Below are 20,073 nucleotides of genomic sequence, written 5' to 3'. Positions count from 1 at the left end.
CACTGCAGTTAAAAAAAATCCTACAGTAAATCAGTTCAATTCCATGCTCTTCTGAAAATGAAAGGCTGAGTTTCACATAAAATTATTTCTAATATAAAACTATGCCAACAGCAATAATTAGCTAACAGTAACTCTTGTTGAGTCAGACAAATATAGTTGCAATTAATCTCCTCCAAGCTGTCTAAATGAAGACTCCACTGATTTTTTAAAAATAACACTATCCTAATGTTTACCCAGCAATTTGCATAAACCACTGCATAAAAAAGTCTGATTTAGTTCTTTTTTTAATCCAGTACAGTACATGTCTGTTAAACCACCATCAATCTTGCTATGTTAGCAATGAAATCGCTTCTGATGATGATTTCCATGACATGCAGTACATTGGACTCACCGAGAAAGTAACTTTTCCTCACCTTTAAAGATTTTTTTTTTACAACATACCATTTGTATTTTATAACATATTGAAAATATTCTAAACTGATATTTATAGAAAATAAAATAAAAATTCACTTGGAAAAAAATGTATAATCACTGCTGGAATTGGCAATTATTATTTATTTTTTAACTACAACATACAAAAATTGTTATCAGGAAGCATATAGCTATCTATCTATATAATCATGGTCCTTCAGAAATGTGGGTAACTTTGCAGCTAACTGTGGTCTTTATAGCCACAGAAGTAGCTTTGACATAAGAGCTATTGTAGTGGTTGTTACCAAGTTTAAACACATCAAACATTTTCTAAGTGAGCCTTGTAATAGTGGCTTTATTCACCTTAGGCCATTTTTTCTTAAATTTAAAATATCACTTGTCCTGTTTATAGAAATCATAAGTATGAAGATAAAATTTAGTTCTGACAACTCACTTTGCTTAAACTATAGCACTGTGCATGCAGAACTGCCAAATGTAATATTAATTCACTGCAATAAGTTTCTGCTATTGCAGGTTATTATAAAAGATAAGTATAAAAAAGGGTTTAAGGTGCCACATAAAATTGGTCAAACTTAATACTACACCAAGTCTATCAAAGCCATAGAAGATAACTTTCATAACTGATTGCTTGTGCTGCCATATCTATGTATGTGAATGCATACAAATGTACTACAGTATTTTATAACCTGTACGCAAATTATATGTGCAAGTTACAAAATATGAGAAGTATATGCACATAAACATGCTCACCTATGGAAAAACGTTGAGATGTGCAAGTTCAGACTTCTCTGGTTCAGTAGTGCCTGATGATACTTGGCTGGATAAAGCAGGATATAACCAGATAACTGCCACTATTTATCCGGATAAGTACAAATTTGCCCGTCTAAATAGCAGCAAAGATACTACTTAGCAGGATAATTTGAATTTAGTTGGACAAAAGGTGAATTTTAAAAGCCTGATGCATGCATGAATATATCAGGATCATGCATGCCATGTGGATTTTAAAAGACGAGAAACATGCGCATATTTCCCGCAGCTCGTATATCTAGAAAGCTTTCAAAAAGTGGTGATGGCATGGTTTGGGTGTTTTGGAGCATTAACTTAAGATGTGTGCATAAATGTGCACATGAATGTGAGCTGGCGTGTGCAGAGGCCCCCTACCGCGTAACTTTATTTCTGCTATGGATGATGTATAAGTTAAAAAAAAAATAGGTAGATCTGCGAGGTTTTAAAGGAGGAAGATAACTGTGGGGAGTGAAAGCTATTAAACTAGGAGGTTTGGAGGATCTCTCTCTTAACTGGGTGAACTGGGGATGAACTGGTAATACTGGAAATAGTGTCGCGCATGACCCTTTTAAAATACCCCAATTTAGCTGTAGAAGCGATATTTGTGTGCATATGGTGCATCCACTTAAAATTTGACATACGTGCATGCGGCCAGGCTTTTTTTTTTTTAATTTTATTTTTATTGAAATTTCACATTTTTTAAACAGAAATAAGATATTACATTCTTATTAGGAATAACATATTATAATAATCATATAACCTTATTTATCATTTTAAAAGAAATCTAATAAGGAACAAAAAGCATGAGAACAAATGGGTTCAAACCGAAAAAAGTTAGGAGCTTACAATAGGGAATAATTATATGGCAATTACTTAATGCTGTCAATCTCTTATATAATTCCTTCCCCCTATTGCACAGATTCTTAAGAGTGTGTGTCCAAATATGTTCATAATTGTTCAGGGTAAATAAAAACAAATCTGTTATTTAGATGTTTTATTAAACACCTACAGGGATATCTCAGTTGGAATTGTGCCCCCCTAGACAATACCTCAGATCGCATCTCTATAAACCTTTTTCGTCTCATCTGGGTTAAACGAGCTATGTCTGGGAATATCCTTATAGATTGCCCATAAAAAATAGACTTTTGATGCTTAAAATGCATTTTTAACACAGCATCCCTATCTGATTGTGATATAAATTGAACCAGTAGTATAGCTGTAGTGTTAATTCTGGACTCAAAAGATTTTTCAAGAAAATCAGTTAGGTTTAATTCTTCAGGAATCTCTTCATTCTTTTCCTTACTCTCACCCTCTGTTTGTGGTAAATAATATAATTTACTTAATTTGGGTAAATTATCCTCAGAATACTTCAAGATGTTCTTCAAATAACTGAAAAATAGGGCCAAAGGTGTTATTAAATGACTTTTTGGAAAATTCAGTAATCTTAAATTACACTTTTTCATCTGATTTTCTAACATCTCTATTTTACTTTCATGTTCTTCTTCTGACTTAATTAAATTCAACTGAACTTTTTGCATATTCCCTAATTGTTTATCTATTGTATTAACACTTTTCTCTATTTGGTCTACTTTTTCCTGAACTTGATTATTTTGCTTCAAAGCTTCTTGGACTGTATTTGCCAATTTATTAATCGATATTTGCATTCTAAGCATCATAGATCCCAATTCATCCATTGAAAATTTTTTGGGAACAATAGCAGTAACATTCTCATTACTATCCATACATAATTGAGCAACACTTCCTCTTTTCTGTTTCAATAGTCCTCCTTTCTCTTCTGCATTAATCAGCGAAGTTTCTTTAAATTCCGTTGGGATATGATCTTCTATATCCTCCACATCCATAGATCTCTTAACAATATCTCTCTGAAGGAGAGAATCTTGTAAAGAGGTATTTAAGTCCACCTCAGATTCTGCAGATGGAGGAATCGGTTTCTCCGGGGCACCCGGGGTTAATGATGTCTCAAATGCCTCGTTATCCACAACCTGCTCCTGGGTTGGACTACTAGCGGCCCTACCGGGTGTAATAGTGGGATTGATGTGAAAACAGTCTGTGATTGTAGACTGAAGCATATTACCAGAATTTATTGAAGAGGAAGAGTCTCTCATCCTTGCTTTCCTCTTGGTATGAGGCATAGCAATATGGAGAATTAGTCTCTAAATCACAAAAGATTTTACTCTTTGTTTTCACTTTGCAGCAAGTTACTCACGGTTTGTTCCCCTGTGTTCTCAATCCGGCCGCATCAGCTAGACAAAATTCCTGGCTCCAAACCGGGTTAAGCCGGGCAAAGTCGCGCGCCGCTTAACCGTCGCGCCGGCGTAGGCTAGATTTTATTTGCCTACCCGGCTCCTCCTCCACGTCGTGGCGTCCTCAGCACTGCCCAGGGATTGGTAGGTAAGTTTGGAGGAAAGTTCAAGCTGGGCTCTCACAGCCGGGAACCCAAATGAGGAAATGCTGCGGCCGTGTCCCGCCGGCGTAGGCTAGATTTTATTTGCCTACCCGGCTCCTCCTCCACGTCGTGGCGTCCTCAGCACTGCCCAGGGATTGGTAGGTAAGTTTGGAGGAAAGTTCAAGCTGGGCTCTCACAGCCAGGAACCCAAATGAGGAAATGCTGCGGCCGGCCAGGCTGTTTTATAAGATGCGTGCATTTACATACGCAAGTTATAAAATAGTTGAGGCCTTGGGCGTGGGCCGACACGTGCACTGCTTTGAAAGTTACTGTCCCAATGTGCACAAAAGATATACCCGAGTATTTGTATGTCAAATTTTGAAGGGATACGCAAATAGATTGTACTTGTGTTAGTTAGATGCCTTTAACTCCCATAAGACAGCCTTTCCATGCGTGAGTCAGAGGATTTTTTAATATGCTCGTGGCAATGAAATAACCAGTTTTACCAATTTGTCTATCAGTTTGCCCAGTCTCTCTCTAGATCATCAAGATCCTCCTGGTTCTTCAGTCTGTACTCCCCCCCCCCAGTTTACCCATACCCCTTAACCAGTCAATATTTGGCAATGAGGACATTTATTCTCACTTATGCCAGATAATGATAAGGTGTAAATACACACAAATAAGACACTTATGGGCATCACTGTGGCAAGCTTGTAAAAGAGCTTATACGCATGAATGGTGGCCCTGTCCGGGAACTCCCTTGGATTACCCCCTTTATAGACACATATTTTTGCTTGAGAACCCCTTACTTTTGCATGTGTATACAAAGAATTCAGAACGTATTTAGACCCCTTCACTTTTTCCACATTTTGTTACATTACAACCTTATTCTACAATAGATGATATGCATTTTTCCCTCCTCAATGTATACACTAATGACATGACAAAGCAAAATCAGGTTTGTAGAAATTTTTGCAAATTACAAAAAAATAAAACCCAAACTATTACATTTACGTAAGTAATCAGACCCTTTATTCAGTACTTTATTGAGGTACCTTTTGCAGCGATTACAGTCTCAATCCTTCTTGGGTATAACGCTAAAATCTTGGCAATCCTGGATTTGGGGATTTTCTCCCATTCTTCTCTGCAGATCCTCTCAAGCTCTGTCAGGTTGGATGGGGAGCACTGATGCACAGCCATTTTCAGGTCTCTCTAAAGATGTTCAATCGAGTTCAAGTCCGGGCTCTGGATGGGCCGCTCAAGGTCATTTACGGACTTCTGCTGAAGCCACTCCTGCTTTGTTTTGGCTGGGTACTTAGGGTCATTGTCCTGTTGGAAGGTGAAAAATCATCCTAGTCTGAGGTCCAGAGTGCTCTGGAACAGGTTGTCATCAAGGATCTCTCTGTACTTTGCTCTGTTTATCTTTCTTTCAATCTTGACTAGTCTCCAAGTTTCTGCAGCTGTAAAACATCCCCACAGCATGATTCTGCCACCACCATGCTTCACCGTAAGGATCATATTTGCTAGATGATGAGCGGTGACTGGTTTCCCCCAGACTTGATGCATGGTACTCAGGCCAAAGTGTTCAATCTAATTTTTATCAGACCAGAGAATCTTGTTTCTCATTCTCAGAGTCCTTTAAGTATCTTCTGGAAAACTCCAAGCAGGCTGTCATGTGCTTTTTACTGAGGAGTGGCTTCCATCTGGCCACTCTACCATAAAGGCTTGATTGGTGGAGTGTTACAGAGATGGTTGTCCTTCTGGATGGTTCTCCCATCTGTACAGTGGAATTTTGGAGCTCTGTCAGAGTGACCATCAGGTGCTTGATCACCTCCCGGACTAAGACCCTTCTCCCCAATTGCTCAGTTTGGGCAGGTGGCCAGCTCTAGGAAGAATCTTGGTGATTCTGAACTTCTTCCATTTAAGAATGATGGAGGCCACTGTGTTCTTTGGGACCTTCAATGCTGCTGCCATTTTTTATACCCTTCCTCAGATCTTTACCTTGACACAACCTTGTCCTGGAGGTCTACAGACAATTCCTTTGACTTCATGATTGTGGCATGCACTGTAAACTGTGAGACCTTATATAGACAGGGATGTGCCTTTCCAAATCATGTCCAATCAATTGAATTTACCACAATCAAATCATGTCCAATGAAATTAGAGAAACATACCAAGGAAGATCAATGGAAAGAGGATGCACCTGAACTCAACTTTGTATCATGTAAATGTGATATTTCAGTTTATTTTTTTAAATTAATTTGCACAAATTTTTACAAACTTGATTTTGCTTTCTCATTATGGGGTATTGTGTGTACATTGAGTAACTATAACTTTCTATGTCTTCTCTTTCCAGGGGAATGTAAGCTCATTCTGTAAACCCAGAAAATAGTGCTGAGCTTCAAGCAAAGTTACCAGCACAGAGTCCTGCCAGAGTTGTAGGTACAAGTCATGGGGTGTTTCATTGAAAACAGGATAGATGCAAAGTCATTTAAAGGCAAGCACTGGTTGTTCTTTTTATGTGGCTTGAAGGGTTGAGGCAGAGGTCCCAGAGGCATCTTGCCATATCCGAGAGCTCCGGCAGGGTCTTGCTGTAGAGGGGAGGCACAGCATTTTGTGGCATCAGGGGTAAGTGCAGCTGCCTGCAGGGACATCCCACAGGCTGCCAAATGTAACAGTACCTCCCCTCCAAAGCCCCTCCCCAGTCTTTGGGTTTGGGCTTCCTAGGAAATCTTCTGTGGAAGTCCTGGACTAGTTGGGGTGCCTGAAGATTAGAAGCTAGCTCCTATAAGAATTCTTCAGAGTCAAAGTTTTTATAGGCGATAAGATACTGCAACTGGTTTACACAATCTTTCGAAGCCTAAAATTTACTGGATCTTGAAAAGAATATCTTCCACTGCATCAACCTCAGTAGCCTGGGGCGGAAGTCTGCCAGGCCAAGAGAGAATGGCAGGTTTCAAAACTGAGATGTGGAATACGTTGTGAATAATGGAAATGCATGCATAGAAGGTCATTACTAGTCAATTTCATGTATTGGTGGAGGGCGCGAGTCCATCGAGCTCATGGCCTCAGCAATCTATTAGGGATGGGGGGTGTGTGTGAGCCCTTTGTGCTGCGGCATAATTGAAGCAGTCTTGAGGGCGAGCCCCTGAGGCCTATGCAGGCAGTAGGTGAATGCGACCTGTAGTGCGACAGTCTGGACCTTCCCCTTTACCAGCTTCCTCCTCTGTAGGTAGAGCCCTTAGATTCTGGCAGATGGCAGGACTTAGGCGGGTCCCTGGGGCAGAGGTAGTAGTTAGAATCCAGAGACACACTAGAGACATATTAGACAGCAGGCTTACGGAAGATGGAGGAGAGCCAAGGTCAGGGCAGGCAGTGAGCATGAATAGTCGGGACCAGGCAAGGGGTCAAGTCAAGGTGGCAGGCAATTGTAGTCAGGTCCAGGCAGGAGGTCAAGATCCAGATGGAAAACAATCATGGTCAGGTCCAAACAAGAGATGGACGTGGACACACAGAAGACACTGAAGGAGAAAATAAGCAAGACAAGCTGGATGGACTGGACTGTAAAACAAAGTTGGATGAGGCTGGACTGAAAGGCAAGGCAAGGCAAGGCTGCACAAGGCTGGACTGGAAGGCAAGGTTGAATGAGGCCCTTTAAATGAGCTGACGGCGGGCATATGCACACCTAAGAGGAAGGGCTGAGGCAGTGGTCCCAGCTGCACCCCTACCACCCCAAGAGCTCCAAACAGGGTCTCACCACAGAGGGGAGGCCCAGCATTTCATGGCATCACCAGTAAGTGGTCTGTGGGGATGTCTCACCAGCTGCTAAATGTAACACTGTGACCCTTTAAACTTGATGATAAAATAATAACATTGCAATTTCCAGCAAAGTACAGGCAACTGGCATCCAGTGGGTTGTCTTTATTGGCTACATGGATATATAGTGGATTACTGTGGCAGAAGTGTACCAGACTCACCATTCATATATGGCTAATATGTTATAAAACCAGTACTGTAAGCTTGTAAAGCTGTAAAATCCAAGACTTACAACAGCATAAATGATGACCATATTATACAAATAATTAAAATACAGTTGAAATGTAATTACAATTCTGAATCAATGATTCTTTCTAGAGTCTTTTGATGTAATCCCTAGATTCTTGGTGGTACAATCAGCTGACTAGGATTTTTTTGAAAGAATCACTTTAGTGCACAGTAGAGATACGAGTCTGATGCCTCCAATATGTACATTCTTGTTAAAACTGACATTCTGAATAGTTTTAGGAAACAGAAAGAAGCTGCTGGCCAGCTCCATGCTCCTGTGGTTCCAATAGGCAGACAGCGCCAGCATTTTAAAAAAGGTACTTTTCTCTACCGCCTGGTGCTGGTTTGAGCCAGAAGAGAGTCATGCACCCTGAAACTATTTTAAAGACATCAATTTTAATAAAAATAAGGAAAGCCAAGACAGCATAGGCCGCCTCAATTTTCAATTCAGGACCTTTTCAATTCTTTTGCAAACTTCCATTTAAGCACAGGAGATTCATGGATTGCAAAGGAGGTTGGAGGGAAAGGGAAGATAGCCAGTAGATGACAAGGAACAGGAAATTATGAGAGTTAAAAAAAAAAAAGAAAGAATGAAATAAAGTAAAACAAAAAGAACAGCAGCCATGTATATATTAGCATGAATGCTATGCTTTATTTCATTGATGTTTGTAGCATTTAAATAAACACAGTTTCTGAACAATCCTAGTAGGGTCTGTGTAGTCCTGTGCATTTATATATGTTTAGTGTTTTCCTTTATGATTAAATAAAAATCATTTTTCCTTATTCAGTATTTTTATTATTTTGTAACTGCAAGTATAAAACAGCACTCTTCACATGCACATGAAATAATTCACACATCTGAAACTTCACATCGTACCCCTACAGGCACTGAAATCCTTTTAGTCGCATCCTCCTGCTTTCTTCTAAAATGGACAGGGAGATTTCTGATCGCACAGGTTAGACTGCTTTTTAACTTATCATCAAGTCTACATTATATTCCCAAGAAGTGGAACACCTATTGGTTAAAATAACTAGCACATAAATATGGGCCAGAGTTACTACGCTGTCTCCCATAGATACACAATGGGAGAAAAGCCTTAGCGAATCAAGCCCAAAGTCATTACAACTTCCTTTTCATATTTTCTTTAAATAGTTTTATTTTTTAAATATGATTTCTCCCAGGTTTCAGAATTTGAAACACTGTAGATGGCCACTAATTTCAGACTTCTATTAAAGGGCTATATTCTGCCAATTCTGAGTTACAATATCTCAAGAATATTTTGTTGGGAATCCTGGCCGCGGCCAGGCTCCCTTACCTGCCCCGACAGGTGCCGACTCCAGGCTCTTCCTCCGGCGGCACAGGGCGTCCCCCTGTCCTGAGCCCTGCCTCGGCGTTCCTCCCACGCGGTCTCAGACACCGCCGACATCCTCCCTCCGCATGCCTCCCTAGGTGCGAGGCGCGCAGCACTTGCCACTTAAAGGGGCCGAGGCGGGAAACCTCAGCTTGGCCCCCGAAAATGATGACATCTCTTCGGGCTATTTAAGCCCAGCTCAGATCACTGTTCCTCGCCTTGGCAACAGGTCCTACTTGTAAGAGTGCGTTGTTGTTGCGTTCCAGTGTTCCTGATCCTGAGTTCCTGTCTGTTCCTGTATCCTTGGTTCCGCTTGTTCCTGTTCCTGGTTCCCTGCTCCTCGGATTGTCTTCTTGGTCTCGGTTTCCTGATTCTGCTTGTCTGCTGCCCGTCCCGACCCTTGGCTTATTTCCTGGTTCCTGTGTGTCCGTTGCCTATCCTGACCTCCAGCCTGGTACTTTGTGTTTCCTGATCGCTGGCTGCCTCGACTTCTGGACTGTCCACGGTTCCCCTGACCGCTGCCAGCCTCAACCCAGACTTCCTTGACACTGCTTCTTCTTTTGGACTTCTCATCGCTGGGAGACCCACGCTTAAGTCCTGCCGGCCCCGGTACCCAAGGACTCAACCTGAGGGGAACATGGGTTGGTATAGGTGAAGCCCCAGCTGGGTCTCCCCTTCCTGTACCTCCTCCCAGAGATGAGGACCACTGGGGGCCGTCCTTCGGTGGTGGTTCCAGCTCTCATCCCGGCTCAAAGGTCCACAGCGCTAACATATTTATCTCACAAACATATGTAATTCATTAGAAAGTAAGAGATTTGTAGCTTTCTACCAGTATAAAACTTTGTAGCTTTGTAGCTTTCTACCAGTATAAAACTTTGTAGCTTTCTACCAGTATAAAACAGGTCTACATGACAAAAAGTCCAGTTCAAGTTGCCGTCTAAAAGATATTGGCAGCACTAGAAAAGGTGTGCATGAAAAAGAAATAAACGCATCCCATCCTAAAAGTCCAACCTTCTACATTGTGCAAAATTGTGGGATGATGTCATACATCTATTTGGGATATGACGACATTAGACAAGGGTGCCAAGCATCGTTCCCATTAACCTGTACAGGGGACCTCCAGATATTGCCATTTCAGCTGTCACGCGGTTTGAACCATATGGGGCTCTTTAGTTTCATGGGACCCGGGGCTCAAATGACAAGATGCCTAGAGCAGCACCAGTGGATCATTTGTTTTGGTGTGGGGGGGGGGGGAGGGGGGAGGGAGTTGGTGAGAAGCTCCTCCATTTTTCTTTTTCTGTTCCTGCTCTTTAGCTATATAGTATTTATTTCCAGACAAAAAGTATCAACTTCCAATAGCTGTCAACAACAAAAAATGTGAGCTGGCTTAAGCTCCAGCAAGTCCCACATTAGAAAAGTTTTAAATCACTAAATAAATTCAGTTTGACCATGTTGACATTGTTTATGTTTCATGGTACAGCAGCATGCTAAGGTACCGTGTAAAGTCACATAATGGAGATGGCAAACAGTAAAATATCAGTCAAAGAAGAAATAACAAAAATGCTGTATTGCATTATTCCATATTAAATGGCGGGGATTCCTATAGATTTAAAGGATGAATATAGATCACCCCAATGTCTCACATGCAAATTAACTATATCGTGCATTCATCCTGCTTTTCTGCTTTGTAAGTATATGAATTCTTCATCATTTAAAATGCATCAATAAAGAATAACCCTTTCATTTCCATCTTATTCCGGTCATTTTGTCTGGATTTTGGATTTGAGTCTTGCTTCCTAGGAGCAACCAAATCTTGCTAGTTTGACTATTTGGAGTCCATTTTCATTTCATTTGTGGACTCCTGAAACAAAGGGAGGGTACCCATGAATTTAAACAAAAATTTTTGACTCGTTTGTTTATGTTTCTTATTCATGCCTACAACCCATTCAAGTTTATGGTTGTATTGAGTGAACAAACAACTGGCAACTATACTAACCAACTCCTGCCTGTATATCATCATAGCCTCCTGGGAGCGAAGGCAGAACAAGCTGGCAAGGAGACCACATGGAGGACAAATCATAATGAATTATATTTATAACTAGCTTATAGATGCCATATGGATCAAGTGACACTGATGTCCTCCCACTGAAAGGTCTGAGTATGTGTAAAAAAAACTCTATTTGCTCTTTGGCAGTTTGCAGATAAGCATCTGTTTTCCTAAAGCATTCTTTAAAAAAAGTTTTCAAAAGTAGGTGTGGCACTGGTAAAGGGGTTTTTCTGATCTTCTGTACTGCAGCAGGTGTTCTGATCACTCTTGCGCAGTCACCGTGATAGAAGAAACACAGAGACAATGGCACTGCTTTCTGTGTTCATGGAGGGGAAGGGTAGCAGTAGAGTGGAGTGGAGATGATTGAAGCAGTGCCAGTGACTTTTTGTCTCCATAGTGCAGTGCAGTTCAGTGAGGGTGGCAGATAGACTGAAGTGAAAAAGAGTCTTGTCAGGCTTCTGGCCTTTTTGATTCTGTTTATAACAGGTTTTTTGTATGTGCAAAAGGAGTCAGTCAGCAATGCACAAATATATACTGTATATATGTGTGTGTGTGTGTGTGTGTGTGTGTGTATTTGAGACTTTCTGAACACACGAGAGAGGTGCTATGAGTGGTGGTACAATATTAATAAATTCTTTTGTGATATTTTAACTCCCAATAGATAATTCAAATTCAATCATGACACTGTGAGGAAAGGACAGAGGAGGCAATGGCAGGGGCAGAGATTTCCTGCAGAGCCAGCTCAGCCTAATAGTAGCAGTGAGAAAAACATTTCAGCCCTACCCTAAAAGACTTGTTTAGCAACCGAATGCCGGCAGCAGAAGTCAGTTCAAGCCAGAAAAAAATGAAATTTGGAGAGCATTAGCTAACATCCTCTGTTCTCACAATCTTCTTTTGGAGCAGGGGCAACAGGCAGGAGACCTATCAAAAGTTGAAATTAGTAGGGCAAGGACAGCCAAAAAAATTAGTAGGGCAAGGACTATTAATGCACTCCTCTATGGAGGCCGTATTTTCACTAATTTTGAGGATGAAACTTGTCCTGGATTTCCTGAATCAGAAATTGAAGAGCTAGTAGCTGAAGAAAATTTGGGTGGTTTAGTCAGAAACATCTTGGGCTCCAGTGAAGTGACGGGGGGGGGGATTCTGTAGTTGATTCTGACAGCAACCTCCAGGAAGAGTAAGTGTGTGAGCGATGCCCCTGGCCTTTCTCCTTACAGTCCACACTCAACCTCAACTCCAGTGCCAGCAGAAGCCCCCAAAGATGTAGAGAAGAGATAGAATACATTCCAGATCTAGAATCACTTTAAAGTGAATGAAGATCTGTGTTTTGCTTAGTCTATTCACAGCAATAAGGCCATTAGTCAAAGGAAGATACTGGCAGATTCTGATATGTATCACCTGCAGAAGTACAACCTGCTAGCATTGGCATCAGGGGAGGGTGGCAGAACTAGCATGGGGACCCCCCAATAGCACTCAAAGCAAAAGTCAGAGGAAAGTGGTGGAAAAGGCCTGAGCTTATTCTATGGCTTCCAGCAGCAGTCAGATGCCAGGTCAGCAGCCCCCTGGGGTAGTGTTCCATATCACTGTTCTGGCAAGGTGCAGGGTAGAAAGAGACAAGCAGTATCAAAAGTAGTAACGAGCTGTATTGGAGAAATGATTACCTTGGCTGATCAGCCCCTGCAAGTAGTGGAGAACATGGGCTTATACATGTCTGCTGCTCCTGTTAGCCCCAATTACAAAGTGCTTTCCAGGATTACATTTAATAGGCACCCTGTACAACCACTGCAATAACTGCATACAGGTGCAACTGACTAAGGCAGATTTGAGAAGTGAGCATTTCAACAGTGATATTTGGACCAGGGCGAATACTACACATGCATACATCTCCCTAATGGCACACTGGTTGGACCTGGCCAAGGCAGGGGCAGGAAGCAGCTCCTGTGGGAACCCAACAGGGTGCAGGTGGGCTGTGCTGCACACCCAGGTGATGGATGGCTGTAATACATCATACAATATTCTATTAGCCATAAAAAAGATGCTGGAGGGTTGGCAGTGAGATACAAGAGGCAGAAGTCTTCATGCAGGATTTTTGTGACAGACAATGGGAAAAATATGATAAATGCAATGGGAGATGGGGACTTTCGGGGGTTCCTTTGCTTTGCACATTTGCTACACCTAGCCATGAGGGATGCCCTAGGGATGGAACCCAAGAACCATGGGAATCCAGTCCTGAAGGACCTGATAGAGGGGTGCAGGAAAATAGTGGGGCATTTCCACTGAAGTGTGAAGAGGGGCAGCTTTCTCCATGAGAAGCAGGAAGAATTTAAAAAGCACCATAAGTGCAAGATTCACGATGTTGGAATCCATTGGAATTCCACCTATATGATGCTGCAGAAGTTAGTAAGACAGCAGACACCCTTTCATGATCTGTCTCTGGAAACAGAGAAAGGTGTGGATTGCCTCCTGAGGCATCATGATTGGTTAGTAATTAGGCAGCTGATACAAATGCTGAAGCTCTTCAAGGATGCTATGGAGGATACGAGTTCCAGAAGCGCCACCCCTGGGCGGGGTCATTCCTATCGTAAATATTCTGGAGGAAAAGATACAGATTTTCCATGAGTAAGAGGTATTACAGGTTGTGGATTCCTTGCAGCTGCTGCAAATTAGACAGAAACCTCTGACAGAAAGCAAGATGTACATGTTTGCCACACTTTGTGATCAATGGGTGAAGAAGAATCTCACCCTCAAGTCCCAGCATCTCACATACATACATGAAAGAGCAACTGGCAGGTAGGGTGTGTGAACAGGTGCACCAGAGAAGAGGCACAGTAGGAAAAGTAGTGCAGAAAACAGTGGCCATCCTAAAAAGTAGTGCAGGCATGAGCAGCACACTTTTAGTACAACTTCCCACCTCAATCTACCAGAGCCATGTTTGTTCCCACTAATCTCTCTCTCTTGACAAGGGCCATAGTAAAGCAGCTGGCAAGAGAGACCCTTGCCCCATCACAGCAAAGGAAATCCCAGCAGAAATGGTTGTGACATGCTTTCTAATAGGGACCGCGGAGGCCATGGATACAGATTGGCTGGCATATTGGGCACATAAGTCCATGGTCTGGCCTGACAAGGCCAAAGTAGCTCAGCATTATCTTTTCTATCCACCAAACAATGTGCCTAATGAACATGTCTTCTGAATGGCAGGGGCATCGAGAGCCCTCATTGTTCAATTCTGGTGTCAGAGATAGTAGAAAAGCTGGTGCTTTTGAAAATCAATCTGCCTTTGCTGGGCTTTCTAGAATTTCCATGCGAATGGCAAGATGACAAAGCACTTAAAACATCTTGCTGTCATACCCCAGCTGTACCACCTTGGGAGTCTTCCTGCCATTATGCCTACCTAACATGCCTCTGATGTAACATCTTAGGGGTCTTGTAACCACTGCGTCTAGATGCCAAGCCCAATGTTGTATAATCTTGGGGATCTGCAGCTACTATGTGTAATTGCCATGCCCCTGATGTACCACATTGGGGGTCATGCTGCCACCCTATCTGTCATGCCCCTGATGCACTATCATGGAAGTTTTGATGTCTGCTGTTTGGTTCCCAGTCTAGTTCTTCCACCTTGCTTTTTTCTTTGATATACTGCGATATTTTGTGCCCAAAATAAAAATATGAAAAAAATATGTTTCTTCTCCACTTCACCTCTTCTCTGGTTTTCTGCCTTGCTGTCTAGGCCTTTGTGCTGTTTAGGATTTCTCACAATCTATATCTTGGGGGTTTTGACCCTATTATGCTGTTTGTGATTGCCCGCACTCTATATAAGAACATAAGATATACCATACTAGGTCAGTATCCTGTTTCCAACAGTGGCCATCAGTGGCCAATCCAAGTCACAAGTACCTGGCAAGTTCCCAAACATTAGATAGATCACAAGTGATTTATCCTCTAGGACAATGGTTCCCAACCCTGTCCTGGGACCCCCTAGCCAGTTGGGTTTTCAGGATATCCACAATTAATATGCATGAGAGAAAATTTGCATGTTTTGGAAGCAGTGCATGCAAATTTTCTCTCATACATATTCACTGTGGATATCTTGAAAACTTGACTGGCTGGGGGGTCCCCAGGACAGGGCTAGGAACCACTGCTCTAGGAACTTATCCAAACTTCTTTTCAACCCAGTTATACTAACTGCTATAACCACATCCCTCTTGCAATGAATTGCAGAGCTTAACTAGGTGCAGAATGAACAAGAATTTTCTTCAATTTGTTTTAAATGAGTTACTTGCTAACTTCATGGAGTGCTCCCAGGTCCTTCTATTATCTGACAGAGTAAATAACCGATTTACATTAACTTGTTCAAGTCCTTTCATGATTTTGTAGACTTCTATCATATTCCCCCCTCAGTCATCTCTTCTCCAAACTGAGCAGCCCTAACTTCTTTAGCCTTTCCTAATAGGGGAGCTATTCCATGCCCATTATTTTGGTCACACCTTCTTTCAGAACTCTGGAGTATATGCCATCTTGTCCAGGAGATTTGCTATTTTTTATTTTGTCAATCTTCCTTATTACATCTTCCAGTTTTATCATGTTTTGTTTCAATTCTTCCAAATTATCACTATTAAATACAGTTTCTGGCAGTTATCTCCCCAACATCATTTTTAGTAAACGCTGAAGAATACATTTAGTTTTTCCCTATGTGCCCCTTTAACCCATAGATCATCTAACGGTCCAGCTGACTCCCTCACAGGCTTCCTGCTTCAGATATATTTTTAAAACTTTTTATTATGAGTTTTTGCCTCTAAGGCCAGCTTCTTTCCAAATTCACTTTTAGCCCACCTTATCAATATTTTACAACTAACTTGATTATGCTTATGCTTTTTCCTATTTTCTTCAACTGGATCCTTTTTCCAAGTTTTGAAAGAAGAAATATTTCCACTGTATTTAATAGAACTTCAAAACAGTACAGAATTCAACAGAGAAACAGTGTGCAACAGTGAACCAACTGTCAAAGACAATTGAGAAAAGATACACAATGCAGAGGGATTTGTGCTGTTGTAAACCTTTTATGAATCAAGTACCGTATATTCTTACTCACTCCAAACCCACCTTTTTGCGTTTTCTCTGTTTAGCTTTGGTGGTATCCTGCCCAAGGCTGCCATTCCCCAAGGATCCAGGCTGGATTTTTCCTAGATGGTGCACTGGAGGTGTTGGTGTAGGAGGTGGTGTGTTTTCAGGAGAGTCAGGATTGGTCTTCACAACAACATGCTGTCCTAAGAGAGGTGGCTATAAAAAGAATACCAAGAGGAAAAGGATCAAAACAGAGCATTGCATATAATACCAACTCAAAAAAGAATGGGCCTACATCTAGAAAAAAAAATGTTAATAGCACAAGACATGTGCAACAGCACTCCTAAGATTTGAATAGAATTTATAGAGACAGTGGGGGCAATTTTCAAACAACCCATCAAGTGGAAAACTAATGCAGGGGTGATTTTAATGCACATGCTTTTACTGAATTTTGATAGGGAAAGCACATAGGAAAACACATGTAAATTAAGTGTGTTAAAGCTGCTCAAATACTTTGAGCCTATTTTTCAGAGTGGAAAAGGAGGGAAACATATGTACTTTTGAAAATATTTGTGTGTGTTCTTTTCCTCCTCAAACCTAAGCATGTTCAAACAAACACTCCTTTTCAATGTGGGTAGAAGTGCATGCATTGGGGTAGGGTTTCAAAGGGTTACCCCAAAAACCTGCTCTTGCGCACGCCGAGCCTATTTTGCATAGGCTCGGCGGTGTGCGCAAGCCCCTGGACGCGCATATGTCCCAGGACTTTGAAAAAGGGGCGGGAAGGGGGCGGGGGCATGGGCACGGCACTGGTCTGGGGGCAGTCCGGGGGTGGGACCGAGGCCTCCGGCACAGTGACTGTGCCGGGGAATGGCGCGCCGATAGCTGGCCGGCGTGCGCAAGATATGCCTGTAAAAAGTGAAACAAGGTGGGGGGATTTAGGTAGGGCTGGGGGGTAGGTTAGATAGGGGAAGGTGGGGGGGAGCGGAAGAAAAGTTCCCTCCGAGGCCGCTCCAATTTCAGAGCGGCCTTAGAGGGAACGGGGAAAGCCCTCGGGGCTCCCCTAGGGCTCGGTGTGCGCACAAATGGACCCAGCATGCGCTTCTTTAAAAATCTACCCCACAGTGAATTCCATGAATACTTTTCCTTGTATTCAGGGAGAGAAATGATCTATCATGTCATGTTATCTGGTCAAAATGCATATGAGCTTACCTGACCCAAGCCATGCCAAACAAAAATAATTATAGACCCCTTTAGAAAAATAATTTCATAAAACTTATAGATATAACTGCTAATTCCCCTGTGGCAGATCGGGGTAGGTTCTGCAGTACAAATTAGACAATACTGTAAGTAAAGTATCTGAAATTCTGCAGCAATTATGTGAAATGTTTGCATACATTTAAATGCTTTGCATATTGAATAATGTACATTTAGATTTTGCATAATAAATATAGCTTTCTGTCCCTGCTGGGTGTCTGAATCCTTTATTTTTGTCTTTTGAGTGCTTTCTGGATGAGAATTCTCTGGCAATCATGTGGGAGAGGAGAACTCAGGAACTGGAATAAAAAAGAAGAGTGGAATGGGGGATAAGGAGGTAGAATTTGAGGAAGAATCAGGAAAGACAGACAGAATCGGAAAGGGAAGAATCAGGAATAGAGGACAGATCAGGATGAGGTGAGGAGAATAAGAGGGGAGAGAAGTTCTGGGATCTTGGGAATATCTGGGCAACAGGATGATGGATGGGAAGAGAAGGAAGTTCTAAGACCTTGGAGCAATCCATAGAGAGAAGAGGAGAGGGTGATGTCCCCCCTTGAGTTCTACCCTCAATTCTTCATCCTCTCTCTCTCTCTTCCTCCTCATCCTAGTCCTCTTTCTCTGCTTTCTTCTATCCATCCAAAGTGCCAATACACACACACTCTCTTTCTAGCTCCTCTTTCCCCGATTCATCATCCGTCCTGTCCCTCTTTCTTATAATTTCCTATTCCCAAAACTCTTTCATACAATCCCATCTCCAAAATCCTCTAGGCATATGGGCCCCTACCCCTTCCACATAAACTATCCCCTTCCCCCAGATCTATTTATCTTAGACCTGGGTAAATAAGCTGTCTAAATTTCCCAAATGTATGTTCTTCCACAACACATGTGCTTTTTACCCACATTTTGGTGATGTTTCTGATGCTGGGGTATGTCAGAGGATGCAATATTGCTCATAGTTTTGTATTTTTTAAACTATGCACATCGTTTTGGCTGAAAAACGTTTCTGTCTAAAAAGCAGGTATATATCTCTGTGGGAACTTTCCTTACGCAATTTTCAAAGGGATAGTATGAATGCATTTTCTCTGAAAAATGATGCAAAATTCTCATCTGCCTGCAGGGTTTTGAAAATGCTTCCCTAACCAACAAGTGCATGGATAATGAACTTCTTCTATCTGAAACCTACAAAAGCCTCTCTCAAGCCACCCCTCCTTATTAGTACTATGAGGCAGATGGTGAACAACTGATTCTGGAATCCTATCAACCGACAAAAATATGCACAGTAACAAAAACAAAAAAATTACCATAACCAAAAAAATAAACCTAAAAACAAAACTGTTATATTGCAAAATTATATTATTTACCACGCCACATCAATACAATGCTAATGTAGAGATTTAAGATTTTAGTACAGTAAGGGGAAGATTTTCAAAACTAGCGCATGCGCATCCATGTGCAGGTGCTAGCCGGCGCGCACACATGGATGCCCGATTTTATAACATGCGCTTGCTGGCGCGAGCATGTTATAAAATCAGGGATCAGCGCACGCAGAGGGTGCACAATTGTGCAACTTGTGTGCGCCGATGCCCGCAGCCTTCCCTCATTTCCAACTCCCTAACCTCCCTTCCCCTTCTCCTCCTGCCCCCTAGCCCTAATCTGATCCCCCTGGACATTTGTCGTACCTGTTGCACACGCCGGCAGCCTGCTGGCACGTGATCCCCCAGCCTCTGACCCTGCCCCGCTCCGCCTCCTGGACCGCCCCGCCTCTTTTTCGAAGCCCCAGGACATATGCGCGTCACCAGGCTTTCTAAAATAGGCCTACCATGCATAGGGCTTTTAAAATCTACCCCTAAGCCCTTAAGGGCAAATTTTACATATGCTCCGCCCCAACTCCGCCCCCTGCATATAAAATTACGAATTTGCATTTGCAAATCGCATTAACGGCTGTTAGCGCGATTTGCGGTATTATCTCCCGTGATAACACCTTGGAAAATGACCCCCTAAATGAATTAAGAATGCAACATTATAATAATGAAGACAACTGTCCTGCAGCAAGATGGAGGCCTTCCAATTTTTTTGCACGAAGTGCCACATGTATTATTATCTACCAGTTGGTAAGAGATTGTGTATGTGCACCAGATGAAAAGAGCTCCTGGTTCTCAGCGAACGCGTCCAATCGCTGGAGCTACGTTCTCTCCACCTAGCTTGTTGTTGCCCAGGTAGAGTGTCCATCAAGCTAGGTGGAGAGAACGTAGCCCAAATCTCCTCTTGGAGTGAGTTTCCTCACTCCGACGGCCAGCAAATCTGCACCAGAGACCACTGTTCTTTCCGTAGGTCTCATGTGGAATGCGAAAGTGGCCCCCAACCCCCGACGCTCATACCTAATCCCCACCCCGAGTTAGTAGGTGGCCCTCCCATAGGGGTTAAAATACCTGTCTAGGGCATAGGCACTATAGTAAGGCTCCCTCTCTCTCTCTCTCTCTCTCCCCCCCGGAGCCTGAAACAGGCTGTCTGGAACTATCGTGGACCGCGATAATCCTTTTCTTGCCTGTAGCGCAGTCCGTACCGCAAATTTGAGGGTTGTAGTTATTAGCCGCGATAACACTGCGGCTGTTTCGCCGCACACAATAAACTGGTTCCCGCTTTGCATATGCTCCGCCCCAACTCCGCCCCTGAATACCAAATTACTAATT

The 20,073-nt window shown here is 42.4% G+C and overlaps 1 protein-coding gene across 4 annotated transcripts in view; it reads right to left on the bottom strand.

Moving 5' to 3' along the window:
• The window catches only part of SUPT3H (SPT3 homolog, SAGA and STAGA complex component), a 1,115,145-nt gene that overhangs the window by 309,607 nt on the left and 785,465 nt on the right, over positions 1-20,073 (bottom strand). For all 4 annotated transcript variants that reach the window (XM_029596080.1, XM_029596081.1, XM_029596083.1 and 1 more), the window contains one exon: positions 16,169-16,345. In XM_029596080.1, coding sequence (XP_029451940.1) covers positions 16,169-16,345 — 177 coding nt within the window. The remainder of the gene's footprint in view (positions 1-16,168; positions 16,346-20,073) is intronic.

Source organism: Rhinatrema bivittatum, chromosome 3 (genome assembly GCF_901001135.1).
Source record: "Rhinatrema bivittatum chromosome 3, aRhiBiv1.1, whole genome shotgun sequence".
Classification (NCBI taxonomy): Eukaryota; Metazoa; Chordata; class Amphibia; order Gymnophiona; family Rhinatrematidae; genus Rhinatrema; species Rhinatrema bivittatum.
This window is presented reverse-complemented; position numbering and strand designations above follow the sequence as displayed.